The sequence below is a fragment of the Manacus vitellinus genome, unplaced genomic scaffold, assembly GCF_001715985.3.
Source record: "Manacus vitellinus isolate BGI_N305 unplaced genomic scaffold, ASM171598v3 scaffold_7_pilon, whole genome shotgun sequence".
Lineage (NCBI taxonomy): Eukaryota > Metazoa > Chordata > Aves > Passeriformes > Pipridae > Manacus > Manacus vitellinus.
Genome location: NW_021940813.1, coordinates 12,429,924 through 12,451,803, shown reverse-complemented (window position 1 = coordinate 12,451,803; position 21,880 = coordinate 12,429,924). Strand labels below are relative to the sequence as shown.

Here is a 21,880-nt window from a genome sequence, read left to right as displayed (position 1 = left end):
TTTCATACTAATACTTCTGTGTATCTTCCAGCCTGAAGTTCACGTGCAATTTTGAATATTGAAGCTCAAGGGTGGCTCACTTTTTGGTTTTTTTTTCTGAGAAAGAGGTTCTACTTTAGCTAATGCTCTAGTTGTTTTAAATCCACAGCCACTAGATTTTAGAAATTTTAAGCTGCCAAGTCCTGGACTATCCTGATTGTAGTAGGATTTTTCCAGCTGTGTGAAATGGAAGTGTGTCTTTTAATCATTGAAGAGATTTTTGAGTACAAATATTCAAAAGCAGTTAAAAATCACAACAATCTGTTTTTCCCACGACCACCCAGTTTCATTTTAATTTCAATAGAACTTAAATTTTATGTTTAGGTAGAACAGTTGGTTCATGAATGAATATGAATAAATACTGCTCTCAATGTGTTTTTTCTTGTAAATGATGAACTCTTCATTCATCAGTGTCCATTCATGGGTACAGTTACCAGTGGTGGAGATAAGCATATAATCTTGTGCAGAAGGTAATATTCTGGTTTTCATTGCTTTTGCCTGATTGCATTTTTAAGTGTATATTTTTGCTGCTTTTGGATGAAATCACTAAATTAAATTTGTGCTTTTGTTTCTGCATTTTTTTCTCTACTGGGAAGTTGTTTACGTTTGCAAGTTGAGTTGGTCACCTTAATATATCTCCCAAATACATTTGCAGTAATTCATTAGCAGACTGAAGTTCCCCTACCTGAAGGTGTTCTAGCTGGCTCAGCACAAGGGCATCTGTCATAGCAGCAAAATGCTCTGTTGCTCTGCTTTCTCTGCAGTGGATTCGCACTGAACACAAAGTTTATTTCAGAGTTTTCAGAGTAATGTTCAGAGTTCTCCCTCAAATTGTCCTCGGTACCTGATACATTGCTGCTTCTGCTTCTGTGGCACTGCATTCCAGCACACTCAAAGCTTTCATCCTGTGCCTCAAGGAAGATTTTATTAATAAGTTGTTATAACAGTTAACAATTAACAAATAATGTTAATTGAGAGGAGTTGTTAGGGTTTTTTGGTTTTTTCTTCTTTATCTGGAATGTGAATCTTTTCAGCTTATTGTAATGGTCATAAACTCTTAATGCAGTCTGAGCCACTTTGAAGATTAGTCTTCATGACTTGGATTTCACTTAATTGATTTATTCACCTATGTAAGTTTAACAGGTTTTTTTCAACTGGAAAGCATAGCAAAATTCACCTTGAATTTAAAAATCCTTAGTGTTCAGTCACTCTGATAATAGACATCATAAAAAAACCCCAACTATCAAGTGTACAATAAGCACATTCATATAATTCTAGTATTAATCATACCTGGTTAAATTGGGAATCAGGCTGTTAGTCATTGAGTGGCTTCTTTTTGTCCTTTATTGAAAACTTTTGATGGCATTTTTGTCCAGGTTAAATTTGTAAAAGATGGATCAGTATTATTTAAATAAAATGTTTCTGGGAAAATGTGCCTGGGAAACACATCAAGAAGAAATTATAAACATTTTTATCATGTAACTGGAATATCGTTCTGTTCATTTGCATGTATTGTATTTTCTTATTAATTTAGTACTAAATTTTGGGGGGGATCCCCTTTCAGATTTCTGTTTGTTCCATATATTTGGTATGCCCTTTTAAAGGAAAAGGGGATTTCTTGGGGTTTTTCTTCTTTTGACGTCAGATGGTGAGCCAGTAATCTGTATTTAATGATATGCTTGCAGATTACAAGAAGAGTAGTCATTGAAGTTGTTTTGATCTGCATTAGAATGCCCACAGAATTTAGTTTCAGTATTCATTTGCTATTTATAAATACTTTTTATTCACCTATACTTTTCTGTACTCTTATGAGAAAAATCCATCTCAGCCAAAGCCAGTGCAGAGAGGAACATCTGACTTTTAGAATTTGGATGGGAGTTATTTCTAGAACAATGAAGACAAAACTGAGTTGAAAGGAGGGGGGTAAGAATTTCAATCACCAGTATGCTTTGTGCGTGCACGTATGAAAGATCACGGTGGCCAATCCAGTTAGGAATGCATGAGAGGACTTTTTCTGAAGTGGCCAGGTCTTCTGCATCTGTTGTTTTGTGTGCTGCCAGCATGGCAGTGTAGCATTGCAGTGCTCTGCCACTGTGGAGAGGAACCTCACGTGCCAGCAGACTGCCAGGGACTGGGGAGAGTGATGGAAGAGCTCGAGAGGCTCATTCTTTTCGCAAATATACCCTGCTGAGCTCAAACTTCAGAGCAGACCTTCAACTGACTGGCTGCTTCTAACGTGTTCCCTCAAAGAGAATATACTGTACTTTTCTTGGACAGGAAGATCCTCTGCCCTCTGCTCAAGATTTTGAATATGCCTTTTTTTTTCGGTAAGGGAGGAAACTTTTATGCTCAATACCCTTCCCCTCCCCCCCCCCCAAGTGTGACTCTTCAAACACAAATGTTGGAATTGAGCCACAAAGTGAGTCCTGATGTGTGATTTTAAATAGCACCTTTTTTGGGGGACTTAGAAAGATTGAAAAAGCTATGTCTCTAAATTATTTTGTAGTATTATATTGAGAATTTCAAGTCCCTGGCAGATTGTCAAAGATAATATGGGACTAAATAGTAAACAGCATGATAAATGAATATAGGATATTACTGGAGACTGGTGTTCTGAGAAGAGAGAAGGAAAGATTAAAATCAAGAAGCAAGTTCTAAGGAGACCACTACAAATACTGTGTCAGATAAAGAATTATTAGCTTCTTCCACAGTAAGCTATTCTGTTATGAAATAAGACTTTCTTTTATCTAAAGAAGAAATCTTTTTTCCTTACCCCTCTTTGCCTAAGAGTGTATCAATTAAACCAAAGTGTGATTTTACTTCAACTACAGATGTTGGGCACTTGTGTTTGATAGAAGTGAAAGCGTGTCAGGCTCCTTGTGCCAGAAGAAACTGCACAAGGCTTTGGATTTCGCAGGTTGCTGTTGAGTGTGTTCTCCTCTGAACACTGATATTTTTTCTTTAGAGCTGCCACAGGTACAGTGGAGCCCGCCCAGCGTGCGCAAAGACCAGCCTAAACTGCGTAAGAAGCTGTCACACCCACAATAGACTTACTTGTTAAGGTTCTTATTGGAAAGCAAGACTAAAATGGAAGCAAAATTGTCTTTCCTGTCCTTCTGTTATGACTCATGGGAGCTGCTTTTGTGCTCAACGCTTTCATAATCAGACTGCTTATTTGTCAGTATGGTCTTAGAAGCATCCTGCTAAGCACCCAACCCACTCTTTTTGAGTTGGCCACAGCTGTTAGGGAAGATCATGAATCCTGGGTTCTGACTTCAAGAAGTGAATTTATTTCACATCTCCAGGATGAGCTGAATTTATTTTTGAAGCTGTAGTTGAATACAAAAAGAAGAGCGTTCATTGAACAAGATAAACCAAACCAAATCAGTACTGCTGCCCTGGCCTTCAAGTTCAGTTTTCCTTTAGGAATTTAACTAAACAGGGATCTTTAATGGTTGGGAACTGATTCATCCCTTTTTCTAGTTGTGTGCTTGCTGCAGGGTGGAAACTTTGTTCAGGTTCTTCCCCCATGGACCCCTGGCCCTGCTGCCATGCAGACCTGCTGTCTTTTAGGCCATTTGTGTGACAGTGACTTCCCTTGATGTATAACTTATTCAGATGCATTTGCAGGTTTCAGTATATCAATAGCTATTAAAAAACCCCCAACCAAGTCCTCCAAAAACCAACAATGGTGAAGACAGGTTCCAATGATGACACATTAGCAATGTCAATAAAAGCTTTCTGGAGCTGAATTTTAAAACCTATGAGCTTTTGCAAGCAACCTTGGTGTTTTACTTTTACATAATTTGTTCAAGTTTGGCCGTTTCCTAAATTTTGTATTTATTTTCATCAGCTGTTCTTTTCATTCCTAATATTTTTTATGAGCAGAGGAGGATAGATTGAAGCTTAAAGTATGAAAAATGGCTTGCTATAATTGCAAGTTCTTGTTACTTTTTATCTCTTCATTTTTTTCTTTTTTTCAGCTTCCACTCTGTGAATTTCTTCATATTATGAAATCTTGATTCCTCCAGAATCTTGTCCCATTAAAAGGTCTACTGTCCCTCCATAAGATGGAAAAATGAAGTGGTAGCTTTTTTCCAAGTTGAGGAGTGAAGCTGGGAAAACTTTGCTAGCAATATGATCGTATTATTTTTCTGTCCATTCTTAAAGTCAGAATGTTACTGCTAACATACTCCTTACAACTTTTCATATGCCAAATTTGTTTTTCCCAATCAGTAGTTCCTCATAATAATCCTGGCACATTCCGATGGATTGGTAAATCTAGAAAAATTTTTGCCAGCTATTTTCTTTACCCTGTCACTTGTATATTCTGCTATAACACTGAAACAGGTGCTTGTAACTCTAACTCGGGTTTTCCTGGGAAATCTCCATAAATAGAACTACATATATACAGGGGAAGAGAAGAAAAGGTGCTGAGTGATGCATCAAGGCTATCAGAGGTGGTTAATGCTGCCTTTTATCTGTGTACCTTGTAGACAGAAGGATGTGGATTTTAGATATAGCCATCAAAGACAGGTACTTATAAGGTGTAAGTTCTTCACATTTGTTTTCGAACCAGCTGTTTTGTTAGTGAACAGAGGAAAACGTAACAAGCCTCTAGAAATTCTTAGTTGTATCCTCTCAGTGAGTAAACAATAAATAAATAAATACAAAGATTAAGTTTACTTCTTGGTTTAGGGGAGCAAGAGGGGTGTATTGTCTGCTGGCAAGAAGCTTGTTTAAAAACCCATGGATGACTTTGAAGTCAATTAGAAGTTTGTAACTGACTTCAGCAGGGTGCAAATTGCACTCTCTCTGTCTTGATAAATTAAATGAACTGTATACTTGATGTGCAAGATGCTGATATACAAATCTAACTGTATTTCTAGAACAGTTATATTTCTCCAGATTTTGTGAAGACAAAGGTCTATCTCAAGTGTTTTTTAACTCTCACTAAATGTCTCTGCTAAAATCTAACACTATGAAAGGTGCTTCCCCTCTCCACACAGCTATTGATGATTATGAAATAATTAACAGCATTTTTACTTAGGATTGAGGCTTTGGACTGAGTGGTTAAGTTTGGTGCTTTTGGGGGATGTGCTAGAATTCTTAATGGTCATGAAGGGAAAAGGAATTGAGTAAGAGCTAGGGTTTTTCCCCATTGCTTTAATTTAAATGCAAATGATCAGCTACCATAATGCTGTATTATTCTGTATGCTCATTCCAAAAATGTTTGTACATTTTCTGGTTTTTACATATAAACCTTATGTGCTATCACAAAACAGCTACATTTGTTTAAAAATCTCACACTGTAACACTTCTGGATTAAGTAAAACTAATTTGTTTTTATTCATTTCATGACATTTTATTTGGCTCTGCATTTTATAGAACATCCTGGTAACGTTGAGACCATCTCAGTGATCTGTTGGTTTAATTTGTAAGTTGATGTGCTGTGAATCTGGCTGCCTTAGAAAGGGATATTAGGAGAATAAGTGCTATTTCCCTACTGAGAACCTTTGAGAGGTAAATGATGGCCTTATTTCCTCTTCTGCAAGGGTTATCATTCCAGCCAGCAGGCAGCTTATGAAAACAGACCAGTGTGGCACTCATTGCAAAAAATGAAATTGTGGTTGCTATTAATAAGATTTTCCTTGCTGATTTCAGTGTTCAGTTTGAAAGAATCCAGCCTGTCTTTACTAAGTTACAGAATAATGTAATTCTTCCTGTGGATAACTTTCTCGAAATTACTTTTTTGTTTAAAACTTCCTGATTTTTTTTCTTTATTTTTGTATTACAGTTACACACTCTGCCATTCATAAGACTCTGTGTCATTCATGGAGTTTTGAGCTCATGTTACCAGATTCCCTGCAAAAATCAGTGATTTTAAAAACAATCTTAAAAAGGCTTTCAAAAAGCAGAAAAATCCCAGGAAGTTCTGTGGGTGCTGTCATTGAACACATATTTTTAGCAGTTTGGTTTTAGTCTTTCAGGAGCTTTTGACGGCAAAGATCTCAAACAAGCAAATAAATTCTGTCTAGGGATTAGATGGGTCTGGCAAATCTGAGTTCACTAATGTTTGAATTATGGTCCTGCTTGAGGCAAAAGAGCTAGGGCAAAAAGTGTTTAGGTATGAATCCATACTACTGCTGCATTCCACTTGTCATCTTTCATTAGCTTTCCTTTTCATTGCAAGATGAAGTTCTCATAAAGTGCTCTCAGCAGAATTGGGCACAAAGATGACTGGAGCTAGTGCAGAAGAGATGGGTCACTCAAGAGCATTTTCCTTTTGGAACCCCCTGTACGTGCATCTGTATTACCTGTGCTGTCAGTCATGGTGCACTTTGGGGAGGATTAGAGGAGCTGGTTCCTGTGTCTCTTTGGAAGTGTATCCCTTCCAAAGTGGTGAGTAAACATCAATAATTGAGTTGACAGGCCTCTACCTTTAAGGAATTACATGTGAATGCTGCTGTAAGTGCCATGCATCCAGGAGCAGCAGTGTAACAAGGGGATCAGCTTTCTGTGGCTCTTACTTCTAGTGAAGTGAGAAGGGAAGACTACACGATCACTGGGGAGAGGAAGATGTATAGTGCTGAATGTCATAGACTTATAGAATGTTAAGGGTTGGAAGGGACATTAAAGATCATCTAATCCCAACCTCCCTTGCCATGGGCAGGGGAGACCTACCAGTAGACCAAGTTGCTTAAAGCCCCATGCAGCCTGGCCTTCAACACTGCCAGGGTTGGGGCACCCACAACCTCCCTGGCTGGGGAGTTCAGAAAGGAAGGTTAGCTGCTTGCAAGTGTAACCTTTATTCTCAATAAAAAGCTAGGATTCATATTGAGTTCACTTGCAGAACTCCTAAAAATAAATAAAACAAAAAATAGTGGATCACAAGCCTGTATAGCTTTAAGTAGTTTATGAGAAATTTAGAAATTATGAATAAGGGACAGGGCAAACTGCATCTAAATTTCTTCTTGAGTTTTTGATACATTTATCTCATAAGTTGCTTCACTGTTTCATCATAGATCCAAGAAGTATTGTGTACACTGTAATGCAGGAAGACAATGTGCAGTAATAACATTAGCAGATAAGTAATGAATGTTATCACAAACTAAATTCCGGAAGGACTTGTCAACGAATAATGTTGGAAACTGAAGCAGCAGATTTGCTGATGTTACTGCATAGTGCTAATAGAAAACAGAGTGTACGTTCTCTGACTGCTACTTTCTTTCTGGCAAGTAATTTTGCTGTTCTAAACCAGGCTGACCAGTTTTCTTGCGTCTTGCTTACATTGTGGCATTAATGGTTGTTTCAAGGTCTCTGTGGCAGTATTTCTGTCACTCAGCTGAAGCAAGGGGACAGTCAGCTATGCCTTGTGCCTGGCACAGCCTGTTTCAGTCAAAAGCTGAAGCAGCTCAGTGAAGACTCTGTTCTTATGTTGTTGGATACAACTGAGCAGATGCTCCTGCTTTTCCAGGCCCTCATTTTTTTTTTAGTTCATTAACAAGAAAGTCTGGACAAACAGCACAAAGGATTTTGTGAGAAGGAGATGCCAAATAAGATAAGAGGAGAGTATATGGAAGGGAAAGGAAAGAATATTTCATACAATTCACAAGTGAAGAAAAAATTGATTAATTAAACCACTGAAATAACCCATTAAGGAGTGGGCAACTTTTTAAAAACAAAAGCAAACCAAAAAACCCTAACCAACCCTTCAATTTAGAAGTCACTGCTTTATTCTCAAAATACTGTGGTTAATTCACTCTGGAGTTGCTTCTAAAATAACAAACCCCCTTATATTATCTGCCTGTGTCTTGCTGAAGCAAGTGTCATTGTAATTTCCCTCCACCCTTGAGTCATCCTTTGTTATGTGTGACTTAGTCAACCCAGGACTTGTGGCCAGCTCCTCTGGCTTATAGTGAAATCCCATTTGTGTGAGCTGAACCCAGTATTATTGGGTCACACTCACCCATTACACATAAGTTAATTAAATGTATTCATTTCTGTGATTGCATCTTGTTCTTCATGAGTAGTTCTGTTCTTGGATCACTGAATTGTGAAAATGATACATTTCCAAGTCATGAAGTTACTTTAGGGGGTTTTTCCCCTGTTTTTGAATTTGGGATATATGCCTTTAATATTAGGGAAACAAATACAGCCTTCTACAGAATTAGCAAAACCAAACTGTGGTTTGTTTGTTTGGTTTTTTTTATTAGACTTCTATGATAGAAGTGCTGAGCCTGAAACAGGCCAAAAACTTTGTTCTTTTCCCTGTGCATAGTTGCCTGATCTGAAAAATTACTGCTACGTTTGGGAAACATGGGAAAAACCTTTTGAAAACATTTTTTTTTGTTTGTCACATTTCCATTAAATAAGCTGATAGTAGAAATAATTAAATCTACTTGTTAGTCTAACAAATAATTTCCTTTTTTTTTTTTTAAACAATCACAGAAAATAGTAGTAGAATAATATTTTCTTCTGTATAGTGCTCTTTCTACCTCATCCTTTTTATCATTACAGTGGACAAATAAGAAATTAACTAAACAAAATCTGTTTTTATCCCTACCTGTCCTACACTATAAGTAATTATAAGTGTATTTTTGCTCACCAAGGTAGTTCCTGTCAACATTTTTGTTTGCTTCTGTTCTGTAGAAAATCACTTTATGCAAATTAGTTATTACTGTAATAGACATCCTGCATATGGGATTACAAGTCCAGCTGTTGTGTCAGATGTATGTTCTCAGTAGGTTCTGTCCATTATACATGCTGGTAAGCTCTCCTGATCATAAAATGTAGAAGTAAATTAATTGTCTGTTACAACTGTTGGACTATATTGGTGTGATGTCTGTATACCACTGCTTTCTCTTATGGAAATGAAGTACTAACTACATGATTTTTCTCTTTTTTTTCCCCAGAAAGCTACTGACTGCCTAGAAATTAAGAAAAAGTGTGAGAACTCTGGTTGATCAAGGTGGAATTTTTTTCCAAGAGCCTTTTCACAATTGCCTTTTGCAAAGTCTTCAGCCGCTCCCCTTTGTGCCATGTTTTGTGGCTCTCACCGTAAGAGGAATTTGTCTTGATGAAGATTCCTAACATTGGTAATGTGATGAATAAATTTGAGATCCTTGGGGTTGTAGGTGAAGGTAAGTAATACCTTAATAAAAAATTAATTAGAATTTTGTATAGATTTGACTTAGTCCTCTTTATGTTATCAATTGCAAAATATTACTTGTATGCAGATAATAAAAACATCAGTTTATTCTCTATGGCTTCTTTTAATTTTCTTCTCAGTTGGATTGGAAGGTGAAAGGAATGGAGGAGAAATGGGACAGTTTTGCGGTTTTTGGAGTAGTTTTTTTTTTCCTTAAAAGTTTAGTATATTAATTTCTCATTAATGGTACTAGGGAGATGCAAGTTATCAAACTTATCTGCAAGTATATATTTTTTAAAATAATTTCAGTGTTTTAAAATCCATTGACTTTCAAGCAATTTTTATAAAATTTTTACAGTACACAGAGGTTTAGTACCCATGTATACAAGTTCTGGATAACAGTGCTGGGAACAATATTATTTCTATATGCAGGAGGTGACTGAACACTGTTTTATCTTGCCAATTTTAATTTTTTTCTGCTTTAAGATTGTTTATATCTTGTCTTCTTTGTTTCAGGAGCCTATGGCGTTGTACTTAAATGCAGACACAAGGTAAGTAAATTGCTTTGAGATCAGAGATAAATGTTGGTGTTTGGGTGAAACAGTGACTTTTGATGAGAACTGAGTTGTTACTATGTATGAGATGTGGCATCTGGGGTGGGCTTTTTCTTGCAGTTAGTTACTCAGCTTTTTAATTGCAAGTGTCAGAGGAAATGGCTATATCTAGTACCAAACCTCAATTTTTTGGTGTTTAATATTTGTCTGAAATATTAATAATGTTTCATTAATCTCAACTAAGAGAGTTTTTTTAGAAAAAGGCAAAAAAAAAGTTGATTTGGAACACAATTTATGCTTAAGCAGTTTCAATTAGAATGCCAAATTATTTGCCAAATACTGCTGGATAAGCACTTACCTCTCTTGGAAGGGGCAGGGGAGAGGAAGTGGGATCCATGTGGAATTTCTACAGCTGTAGGACAATCAAACAAGAAAGCAGTCACTTTTTTGGTTATTAAATTTAATTTGGAAGAGGAAGAAGTTAAAAAGGAAAGAAAAAATGCTGTTTGAGACAAAAATGAAGTCTGGCAACCTGTCTACATTATTTTAACTACTCTGTAAGTTGGATGTATCTGAACTTGCTACTTATCAACAGGGAACTGACACAAACTACTTTTGCTGTCTTTGCAGCAGCAGTGTGGTCATATAACAAAGTAATTTCTCTGAAGCAGAACTTTTCAGAATCATAGAATTAGTAATTTGTAGTGATGTAAGAATATATAAACGTTTCTTTATGTGGTTCATACCTTTTTCTAGAAAAAGTTAGCACTGTGCAGAGGGCTTGTGTTCCTGTGGTGGCTTTTAGCACGTAGGCAGAAAGGCTTTTACACACAATGTGCAGTTATATCTGGAGTGTCTTAGACTGTTATACTGACTTAAAATTAAAAAAAGGAAAAAAATACTAGAACGTGGAAAGATCCTATCTCAAGCTGAAGCCTTGTTGTGCTTGGCAGTCCATAACAGTCAATAGAATGACTTTGCTAAGTTGAATGTTTTTAGATTGTTATGGTATAATAGTTCAGGGTGAGTAGTTTGAGAGCATTTGGGTAGTGACAATTGGGTTTATCCTAGGAGGCTCTATTTTTTATGGAAGGTAACCTCACTGAGACTCAAGAAGTTTCTAGGATTTCCTGCATTGCTGAGTGAAATTTAAGCTTTACAAAAACTGTTCAGTACTCTAAGAGTGTAGTATAATGGCAGGGGAATCTGTTTTCTAGTTTCCTATGAGAATACCTTCCAAGGTACCAGATGACTGAAAGGAAAACTTTCCTTTAGCAGAGGAAAGTACTTCCTACAGCCTGTGTAAGGATGCTGACTTGCTTGTAAGGATCTAAATTTTTAGGTAGTTGCACCATTTTTTCTGTAGCTTCATCTTAATCGAAATAACTGTATTGAAGATGTAAAACAAAGTAGTATTTCTTAAAAATTCTAGAAAGTGGGTTTACTCAGACCTAGGGTTTCCAGTATTTGGAGGTCTGAAGAAAAGGTGAGGTATGTTGATGTTTTCATCTTGCTGATTTTTGAGTCTCACTTACTTAAAACAAGCTGCACCCAGCCTTTAAGGGCAGATGACTTTAGGATGACTGTTTTAGATGACTGTTTTACTAAAAAAAATAACTGTCTTAAAGTTTAACATTAATATTTCCTACTCCTGTAGGAAACCAAAGTCTTAATTCACTTTCATGCAGTTTTAACAGAATGACCTGGAAATGCAAGGATGTGTGGTTTGTTTTGGTTTGGGTTTTTGGTTGGTTTTATGTTGTTGTAGTTGTTGTTGTGGGGTTTTTTGTTTGGGTTTGTTTTGTTGAGTTTTTGGCTGCTGGTGGGCCTACTTTAGAATGTAGAAATGTTTATATTCATCTTTATAAATATTGGTAATATGCCAGGATCAAATTCTCAGCTTTTCTAAGTTAATATATCTCCATCGTGTTGGTGAGAGGGTAAATGTTGTGTGAAATGAGGAGCCAACTCCTAATTGCAACAATTTTCCAACATGTAATCCACTAGTGCTTTAGTAAATATGTAGCTTTTTGCCTCAGTGCATTTCACTGGCATGTGTATATGCATGGAAATTGGAGAGAATGGTGTAAGGAACAAATACCTTGTCATTTTTATATGTGTTTTTCCTTTGCTGAGGGAACATTATCAGAAAAGCTAAAGTAGCTCCTCTAGAATGACTGTGTTTACATTATTATACAGCATGTTTTTATCACAAATCCTTTATTGAGAACTGTGGGTTGTGCATAAAGATTACTTGTTTATCTGAGGGTTTTTTTGGATGTGAAGCTAATACAAATAATGTTAAAATAAAGCAGACCTGATGTTCTGAAAAGCTTTTCCTTTTTTTTCATTTAATCAGAGGACTTTCCCTGAAGATATATAGTGAAGTACACTGTGTTTGAAAATACTGGAAATACATTTGTTAGTCACTAAATGTTGAAATCGCCTGCCTTGGCTTATTGGATCTTGGCTGTGTTTTCTGAAAAGAAAAGCCAGTGGGACAGTTCAGCAGTGTCAGAGATCACACCTGAGGAAAAGAATCTTAGCTAATGTTTAAGACTTGTCAAATATTTGCCCTTTAAATAAAACCACTATTGTCTTTACTTTGAAAAGGGGGCTGGTTGCTTCCTGCAGAGTTAACCTTTGCTAATAGGGATTTAGGCACAACTATCAGGAGGGCTCTTACATCAGGTACAAAACCAACATGATAATACTGTGATTTAAAATCAATAAAATTATAGTCAGGTGCTGTGGTAAAGCCCTAAGTGTCCAAAGATGGGCATATGGAGAAAGAAGCCTAAAGGAAAAAATTAAGGTGAAAACCAGTGTGAAAAGGGAATGTACTGTTAAACTGTCAGATAATAAACTGTGTATATAGGAGGAACATTGACAATTGTAGAAGCAAGCTGGAGTTTGTAGAAGTGAGGTGAATATATACTTAGATGACTAAGGTAAGTGGAGTGGAGACTGTCTCTAGGTAGGCAAGATGATGACACTGAAACAGGGGTCATTTGTTAGAATGAGGCAGAACTTACCACAGGGCCAGGCTGGAGAGGAAGAAGGATTCATAATAGCAGGCAGTCAAACCATAAGAAGCGTTTGGACAATGCTCCCAGGCACATAGTGAGGTTCTTCTGCTCTCCTGTGCAGGCCCAGGAGTTGAACTTTGATGATTCTTCTGAGTTCCTTCCAAGTCAGGATAATCTATGATTCTATGCCTGCATACACGTATCTGTATGTATAAATTTATGGTGTATTTTTAGGTTAGCTAGGTGTGCAGGAAGGTATGTAGTGATGCAGTTTCTCTAAAAGCACAGCAGAAATTTATGAAATTTCCTGAGCTTCTCCTTCTCTTGCAGCGTGCTGTGTGTTCTCAGAGGCCTCAAGCCTGAGGCGATACAGTTTAATGATTTGGAAATTGGATGCCAGTTGTTCTTATATGTAAAGCATCTCCTGCCTAATGAGATACTTTTTCTGCTCTTGTGTTTTAGAATTGAATCTGGTTTTGGTTGTTTTTAACAATATGAGACATTTTTTGTCCTTTTTCTTTAAGATAAACACCACTGAATTCCTGTATGAAAAACAAACAAAAAGAAACAAAATTATTAGTTTACAGAATTATTTGGCTCTTTCGTGCATTGAAGAGTAATGAAGAATAATAGGTTTAATACTTGCAGGCAATTTCTTCTTAACCTAATATTTAATTTTGTCTTGTTTGAGCCTTTTGTAATACTCCTGCCTTATGTTCTGATAAGTTGTGTATGTGCCTCAGAATAGCTGAAAGAAATATTTACTCACCTTCTAAAGAAAGTTATAGTTTCCTCATTAGAAAATATAATGAATATGCATATGTAACAGAATCATTAGGTTTCATTTAAGTATCTCAGCTTTTTCCATCTCTTTCATTACTAGATCCCCTACTGACCATCAGGGGCACAGTTTTCTTACTTTTTCCTTTGAAACCAGTATTTTTTTGTTCCTATAGGTAGCCCACTTCTGCACTCTTTGCACTATTTGTTTGTGTTTGAGCTCAGTGAGGAATTCCCCTCTTACCAATGTTGGCCAACTGGAGAAAATTTTCTCAGGGCCATTGCTGCACTTTGACAAAGTCACCCCTGTAGAACAGTTACCCCATTTTCATTATTCAAGCTATTACAGGATTTTTTTACAGTAAAACTCCTAATCATTTCTACTGTCAAACAGAAAGACTGTTCTCAGGAGAACTTCTCACCACATCCCTAGATAAAGGCAAGGCCATGCAGGTGATGGAACTGCAGATGCTGAGTGGGACCTGCCTGCAGGCTCCTCTGTTACAACCACCTGGCTGAGTTTGTCCTGCAGCCCAGGTAGCTGAGCAACACAGGCCTGGGCCACTTCAGCTGAACTCTGATGTGCATCACTAATTCCTCCATGTACAGAACTCTTCTGGTCAGGGTGACTACACATTGTCACTGCCTCTTAGGTTGCCATCAGTCTTCACATTCCTGTTGGTTCATTAGTCAGTTGTGTCAAGAAATTACGTTCTCCATCTTCCAAAAATCTGATTGTCTCCATCATGCTGTATTACCCTTTCTGCAGATGTTGGAGTGTTGTAAGTCCTCTGTGAAAACTAGACCCTATTGTAAGACTTCCCTTAAGAAGGCTTTATCTATTTTGCTCTCTTGATCAGGTGCTTTGAAGCAATATTCCCCCAAATGTCACATGTGTTGTTCTGTCTTCTAACCCTCATGCAAAAACTTTGTACTTGTTCCTTACCTATTTCAAAGCAAAAGTATATGCATTCAAGCCTCCCTTTCCTCTGCAAGAATCTCCTTCCTTTCTTAGTTCATCCTTCTTCAAATATCTTGTGTCTGTTCATGGCAGTGCTCCGATCGTGCAAGCTATTCCATTACATTTCCTGTAATCCTATTGCATGATTTCATCATCTAGGATGACAGGTAGCTCAGATAACTCATATTTCTGCAGCTGCACTGACTCCTAGTTCCTCCTGTTTGTTTCTCATGAATTTTATGTACGGGCACCTGGGACCGGGTCATGCCACTTTCACAGAGTGAATGAGAGCTTCATACTTGTAGAAAATTGGGGGTATCTCTAATATTTAAAAAAAAAAAGTTCTGAATTTGCCTGGTGGATGTTAGAATCCCTTTTCTGACTCATGTATCTGCTGATGTTATTAACATCGTCTCACTTGAAATCTGCTAGCCCTTCTTTTTATGTTGATGAGTTTCTCTTTAGTGCCAAAATTAAAAGGTAAGTGTACTTGTTTCTAAAAGTTGCATTTATCTTCAGTGTGTTGTGGTTTATGATGTTCTTGCTTTGTATTTGGTTTTCAAGGTTCCTTAGCTCCCCAGCACGTTAAGTGAAGTGCTTGGACTGAAGAATACAGTCATTGCAGTTTCTATTTAATTTTTTCTTATGATATTATCTTTTGTACTGAAATGGATACAGCTCTTTTTTTGTTTTTCTTTGGATTTGACTGACTTGACAGTACTTCCTGTTTGATAGATTGAGAAATGATGAGTAAGTGAAAAATCTGAGTTCTCACAATGAGACCAGATTGCTGCCTGTGTTTTTCCCCTCAGTGCTACGATCTGTCGTATAGTGGAGGTAGTATGAACTAAGTTCAGATTTTGAGTACTCAGCTAGAGAATGAACTTGCACTGCCTGGTATTTGAACACTGGAATACTAGCTGTACTGATCCGGAATTTTCTGGGGTTTGGTGTTTGTATTTCACTAATCTTTCTGTAATACTGTGAGTCAAGGAGAGGTATTTCTGTCTGCTTTTGACAGAAATAGATATTAGGTACAATATTACTATTCAGCATTTTAGTGACAAATCTGAAGGTCAGTGTGAAAGTAGTGCTGTTAAAAGTTAAGGAAAGCAGCCTGCAGTGATAAGGAATAGAAGATAATGCAGAGCATTTAGCATTTCATGGCAAGTGATTCCATTCAGAGAAATAATATTTTAAATTTTTGTGTTTCTTCATATGCAATTGACTTTCAAAATTAGAACTTTTGAGCAAAATTGGAATGATCTTAGGAGCATTTTTGGCACTTAGCTTTATCACTTCAGAGTAAAGCTGCAAACTGAGTAATGCACAGACTTTTCCTGATCTCATTCCTGCCCCCATGCACCAGTACAGGCTGGGGGCTGACCTGCTGGAAAGCAGTTTTATGGTGAAAGACCACGGTGTCCTGGTGGACAAAAAGCTGTCCATGAACCAGCAGTGTGCCCTTGTGGCCAAGAAGTCCAGTGGGGTGCATTAGGGAGGTGATCCTGCCCCTCCATTCAGCCCTAATGAGGCCGCATCTGGAGTGCCGTGCCCAGTTCTGGGCTACTCGGTACAAGAGGGACATGGAGCTCCTGGAGGGGGTCCAGCTGTCCTTACAGAATTCTGGTGTGAAATATTAGATGTAGAGTATTTATTTCATGGGCTTCCTTAGTCTGCTTCCATGGCATTCCCTTAAGTGCAGCAGTGAGAGGCGAGCTTGGTTAGTGCTAATTCACTTCAGTTATTGCTTTCCTATACGTTCGTATAAGTGACATACAATGAATGTCTATAACTGCTTGCTATGCAGGGTACATGTGAATGTGGTATTGACAGTTTTTAAAGCTTTCTTTTTTCATTCATTGTGACATTTGTCTATACCTGAACCTCAGCCTCTTCCATAGTCCTTTCAGTCCCCAGTGGCAGGGGGAAACAGATAATCAGATTAGCATTATATTTATGTGTTTTAAATGTCATTGATGTCAATGTAGTCCTGATTTATATTCAAGTAAGTGGAAGATTCATATGTGTACTGTTACTGCTCCAAAGATCAGATAGTTGTGCAGAGTGGAGCATAGAAACTTAGGTTGCTGAGTTCCCACAGGTTAAGACCACTACTACTTATTCAGTCTCCCCTCTCACCCCCAAGGTAGGCTATAGTGTTCTCTGAATCACAAGATTGCTGCCTTTTATTTCTTTTCCTCAAAATCTTATTCCCAAGTCTCTCTCCTTCTGCAATTATTTTTAAAGAGTTGTTTCATAATATATTTCTTGGTAAACTGTTAAAGCACTAATTTTGAGTAAACTATCAAGATATAGAATGACTTACCTGCCCAGGGGGAAAAAAATGAGATCTCTGTTTGGTGTTGTCCTAGTTTCCTAGAAATCTGAGTCCTGGGATTAATAGAAGTAAACATTTGGGGTTCACACCTGTGAGGCTATGTAGGATGAAAGGATAAAGTAAGGTGGTTCCAGGTCTTTTTTTAGTTGCTCTTGCTGCATTATATTGTCTTCTATTTATTGCTTCTGCTATAGATTGCTAAAATATGCTCTATTGCAAGGATTTATTTAATTTGATCTTGTATGAAACTGCTATTATTTTCAGTCACATACAATGATTTCTTTAAGAGGGCCTGACCGGGTTGTACAAAGTGGGCATGAATGCATTTTTCATTGCATTAAATTACCTGAGGCAATGGTATGAAGCTGTATCAGAGGAGGTTTAGGTTAGATATTAGGAAAAGATTCTTCACCCCGAGGGTGTTTGGGTACTTGAACAGGCTCCCCAGAGAAGTGGTCACAGCACCAAGCCTGACAGAGTTCAAGAAGCGTTTGGAAAACACTCTCAGGCACATGGTGAGACCCTTGGGGATGGTCCTGTGCAGGGCCAGGAGTTGGACTTTGGTGATCCTTGTGGGTCCCTTCCAACTCAGGATATTCTAGGATGCTATGAAACGTAATGGTTTTCGTTATTCACATTGGTCAGTCTGTAACCATATCAATGGAATAGTGCCCCTTTGATGTCTGCAGTTGTGTTGTTTCCCTTTGAGTCTTTTATGACAATCCAGACTGCTGTTTGAAAGGTCCCTTGGAGGATACTCCATCCCCTTACCTCCTGCTTTGTACTTGTGTTATGAACCCTACTCAGATATAGTGGTATTCAGTACTTAAATTTCTTGTTCCCTCCCTCCTTTGTTCTCAAAGGCTAATATTTAGAAATAGAAGGTGCAGGGCAAGGATGAGAGAGAGCTTTCAGAGTAGAGAAATTACCTTGCTGTGGAAGGCAATACTAAGATTTATTTTTTTTTTCAGATGTGTTCAATTTATAGCAGTACAGTGTGAGGGTGTTTGCTTTCAGTACCACAAATTAGGATGGCTTAAGCTGGCTTGGTCTTTATAACATTGGATATTGCAATTTCATGCAGCACAAAACTGAGATGCAGAGAGACCTGATGCTGCAGAAGATCTTCAAAACAAGGGGGAGGGAGAAAAATGGGATCACCCTAGTACTTCAGTAATTCAGGTAGCTGAAAGAAGCATAGAAGCCTGAGTTAAAAATAACAAGAGTGATTCATCTTGCTTTGGAAGGATATATGAAATGTATTACTGATGGTTTTCAATTTAAATTAAGTCAAAGATAAGCAATTTGTTGCAGTCACAGTATCTCAGATCAGTATTTCTTTTAGTCAGACAGTTTCTTCCAGTTTGTCACACTAATGGCTCTGGATTAACCAGGCATCTTTTGAACTTTTGTTTCTTGAAGAAACTGTATGAGTTTTTGGTAGTATTTTACATAATATGTTTTATGAATTCTTTCTATAAGTACTGGTTTTACTAAGTAAAAGGTTACTGCTTATGCCTCAAATAACAGCTTTGCTTGGAATATTGCCAGTAAATAAACATGCCCCTTAGTAGTTGCTGCACACTCCATCTGCAAAGGAATTATATATCATTACACTTGTAATAATACAGGAATCATATTCAGACCTTCAGCAGTGTGTTCTGTGGTTGCCCCTAATGATTCTTAATTGCAAACAGCTTGTAGTGCTGTATCTCATTTTAATGTCCTTGTAAGAGAAATCTTATTTTTAAATGTGGATGTGATGAGCACCCAAAGCCAAACTATCCATACAAATTATTTTTTCTTGCGAAAAATTGAAAATGTTATGCTGAAAATTAAAGTTTAAGAATATGACTAGTATTTCTTAGAAGCAGCAGCAGAAGAAATTGAAATAGGTGAGAATTAGAGACCTGATGAGGGGTCTTGGATCATTAGGAAAGTAGTGGTGTAAGCTAGGGAATTTATAGTTCATGCAAGTTAATATATGGGAAAGGAAACAACATATGGCTAATTATAGGATTACATCTGTAGTAGTATGAACTTGGTTGAATATTGGATTACAGTCTGGTCTTGTCATCAAATTGCAAATTACTGTGTAGCATAATTGATGCAAAGAAAATTGTATTTCTAAATTTTAGGCTAATCGTTCCCCCGAAAGGGATTCTTGTGGAGTTCTTGAACTTTCCTAGGACATGTGAGCAGCTCTAAGAGCACTATGTTAATCATTGATCTCTGGACACTCACTGTATTTAAAGAAAGACCACTAAAACAGAGCACAACTCAGTGTTTTAGAAGATCATTAATGTAGATTATTAAATGTACCATGGTGAAAATGAGTCTGGATCATCTAGCTAGCTTTCAAAATTATTTGTACCATTAAAGTTGATTTAAAATATTAATACACTAAAATGTCTTGAATATACCTCTTTTTCTTAATTTTTTGGGGTGAATTTAAAACCTTTTTTTAAAGCCATGAATCCAGGAAAATAAACATTTGGCAGTGTAGGTAAAACATCAACAAAACCAGTAGAAACTTTCCTATCATTTCACTTTATCTGAAAGCTATAGGGTCTTCTGGGCACATGTATTTTTTCATCAGTAAAGATCACAGTGTGTTTTTAAATAGTAAGTTGTCAATCTGAATGCCTTGATTAAAGCAATTTAAATTTCCTTGATGACTCAGTTCTGTGTAACTCCTAATTGGTGAAATACCCTCCTAAAATATAGAAAACTTTCTATTCTTTTGGAATAAAAATTCTAGGAATTTTAAAGTGTAGTTGTATTCACTTCTCGTTCAAAGCCTGGATAACAACAAGTGGGGAAAAAAGGAAAGTAGTTTCCATTTATACTGTTACAGCTGTTAAAATTTGTAAAAATATGTAAAATTTCATGCAAAGAACTTAATACTGCACTTACTGTATGTGGTGTTTGATCACAGTTAAAAGCCTAAGTAAGGGCCTAGACAAACCTGGCATCAGAGTATGGTGATCAAGAAATTTTGGATACAGTGGGAAGGCAGGATGAGCTCTAGAGGCCTTTCTGCTTAGACTGCTTAGTGCTTGATCTTTTTTCAGCTGATAGCAATTGTTACATGTTTGCACAGAACTGGAAATATTCTTTATGCTATCTGTCCCTTATACATATATTACAAATCTGAAACTCTTCACATACTTCTTTTTATTTTGCTATGTGTAGCTGCACCTGGACAATTAAGCTCAATGAATCTGCTCCTTGCTTTTGTTCAGAACAGTCCAACTGCATGCTAACGTCTCCTTTTCTAAAGGGTATCTATTTAAGCTGCTTTAAGTTTAAGAGGAAAACTAAAATACCCTCTGGATTTTTAAAGTATTTGCATTTTTATTATAGCTGGTTTATTTTAGCTTAAATTGCTAATTAGACCACTCTTTGTGGAAGCCCCTTTTAAATCCTCACACCTTGGAACATAATGGCTTTACTTTGCCCAGTATGAAAAATCACCCACTTTATGCAATTTTATTTTCACTTTTCCAGATGAGTAGCAAAGTGAGTATTTGTTTCTGAACTGCACAGGTAACTCTTTTTTGGAAACAGATACCAACATTGCTCTCCATTTTTTTAGTTTCTTGTGCCTTAAAAACTTTGATGGAGCATTTTCTATTTTTTCCTCCACATGAAACCTAATTTCTGTAGAATACTGCAATGTAGAAAAATTAGTATAAGGAAATTCAATGTCAGTCTTATAAAGGGGGGGGTGAACATTGCAGGTCTTGAAATGAAATGCCTGTGCTCAGGGAGGCCTCTTCTTTGATTCACTTGTACCCTTGTACCTATGCTTTTAGAAGTTCAAAGGGGTGTACGTGTGCCCATGGGAGATATCTGATTTGGGCAGTATATCCATCGTGCAGGATGGAGGACAAAGGTAAGGAGCTTGCAAGTCCCCACTACATCTCTAACAGTCTTCTTGGTGGTGATGACAAACTAGTTCTTACATCTTTTGTATATATTTTGTGTTTAGATGTTGTCTGTTGTTATGGGATGGTCCTTGGCTTCGGTTTTGTTTGCTTCAACTTCCACGAGTCTGTTTTCTGGTTTTCCTTGTTTGGAATTTGTGTTTGAAAAGCACATTTATAATCTGCTTCCCTGATGGGCTAACAGGAGAAAGGCTCCTGTATGTTATAAGCTGCAACCCTGTGGCCATCTTCCTGTTGTTAGAATGCGGGGACTGCTTACCCTGACCTGTTACATCCTTCTGCAGCAGAAACAAGGTGTGTATGTGCTCTGAAAGGGTGGGTTTTCTGTTTTCGGTTTTTGATATAGAATTGTGCTGCCATATTGAACAACCCTCCTATTCTTTCAGTCCACAAAGAATCCTTATAATATTGAGGAGAACTCCTTCCCAAATGTGTATTATGAAGCATATTTTTTCATACAGTTCTAATAACAGATTACCACAGATTCCAGTGTGCTGAAAACTAACTGCAAAACAATTTTCTTAGACTTAACCTTGACTGAACAGGATTACCATCATTATCAATTTTCCTTTGGGCTGTAGAGAGTGTTTTAAAAAAAAATTTGTGGTTTTCAGGTGTGACAGAAGTAAGTGACATTTATAACTGTAATCACGCACTGAGGTGTGGAAAGATGAAGTTCTGTAGGACCGAAAAAACTTTGTTGGCTGGTTACACCTACTTCTGTTTTTGACAGTATGCATCTTGACCAGGAGGCAAGCTATCTTCTTGAAATCAATTAACATTTCCAACAGAGATGGAGGAATGCCATGTTTATGCACAGAAATATGTTACAGGCAGTGCCATCTGCAGAGCAGAGCTGACTAGCTGCTGCTCCTACAGGATCAAATTTCCTGTGACTGTTTATGTGAAAAACTCATCTGAGGGGTGCATACCTTTTTTTTTCCCCTCAAAGCATCAGCCAGTGAAGAATGGTGTTAAAAAACACATATAGTATTTGATGGAATTGAAGCCTGGGCTCTGGACCTGCTCTAATTTTGTGAGTTCTCCCTGCTTCCACTGCTATAAAGGCTGCTGT

The 21,880-nt window shown here is 37.3% G+C and overlaps 1 protein-coding gene across 2 annotated transcripts in view; it reads left to right on the top strand.

Moving 5' to 3' along the window:
• CDKL5 (cyclin dependent kinase like 5) overlaps nt 1-21,880 on the top strand; it is a 124,555-nt gene that overhangs the window by 39,638 nt on the left and 63,037 nt on the right. For both annotated transcript variants that reach the window (XM_008922354.4, XM_018084197.3), the window contains exons 2-3: nt 8,955-9,182; nt 9,707-9,741. In XM_008922354.4, the coding sequence (XP_008920602.2) occupies nt 9,119-9,182; nt 9,707-9,741 (99 nt within the window). In that variant the 5' untranslated portion in view covers nt 8,955-9,118. The remainder of the gene's footprint in view (nt 1-8,954; nt 9,183-9,706; nt 9,742-21,880) is intronic.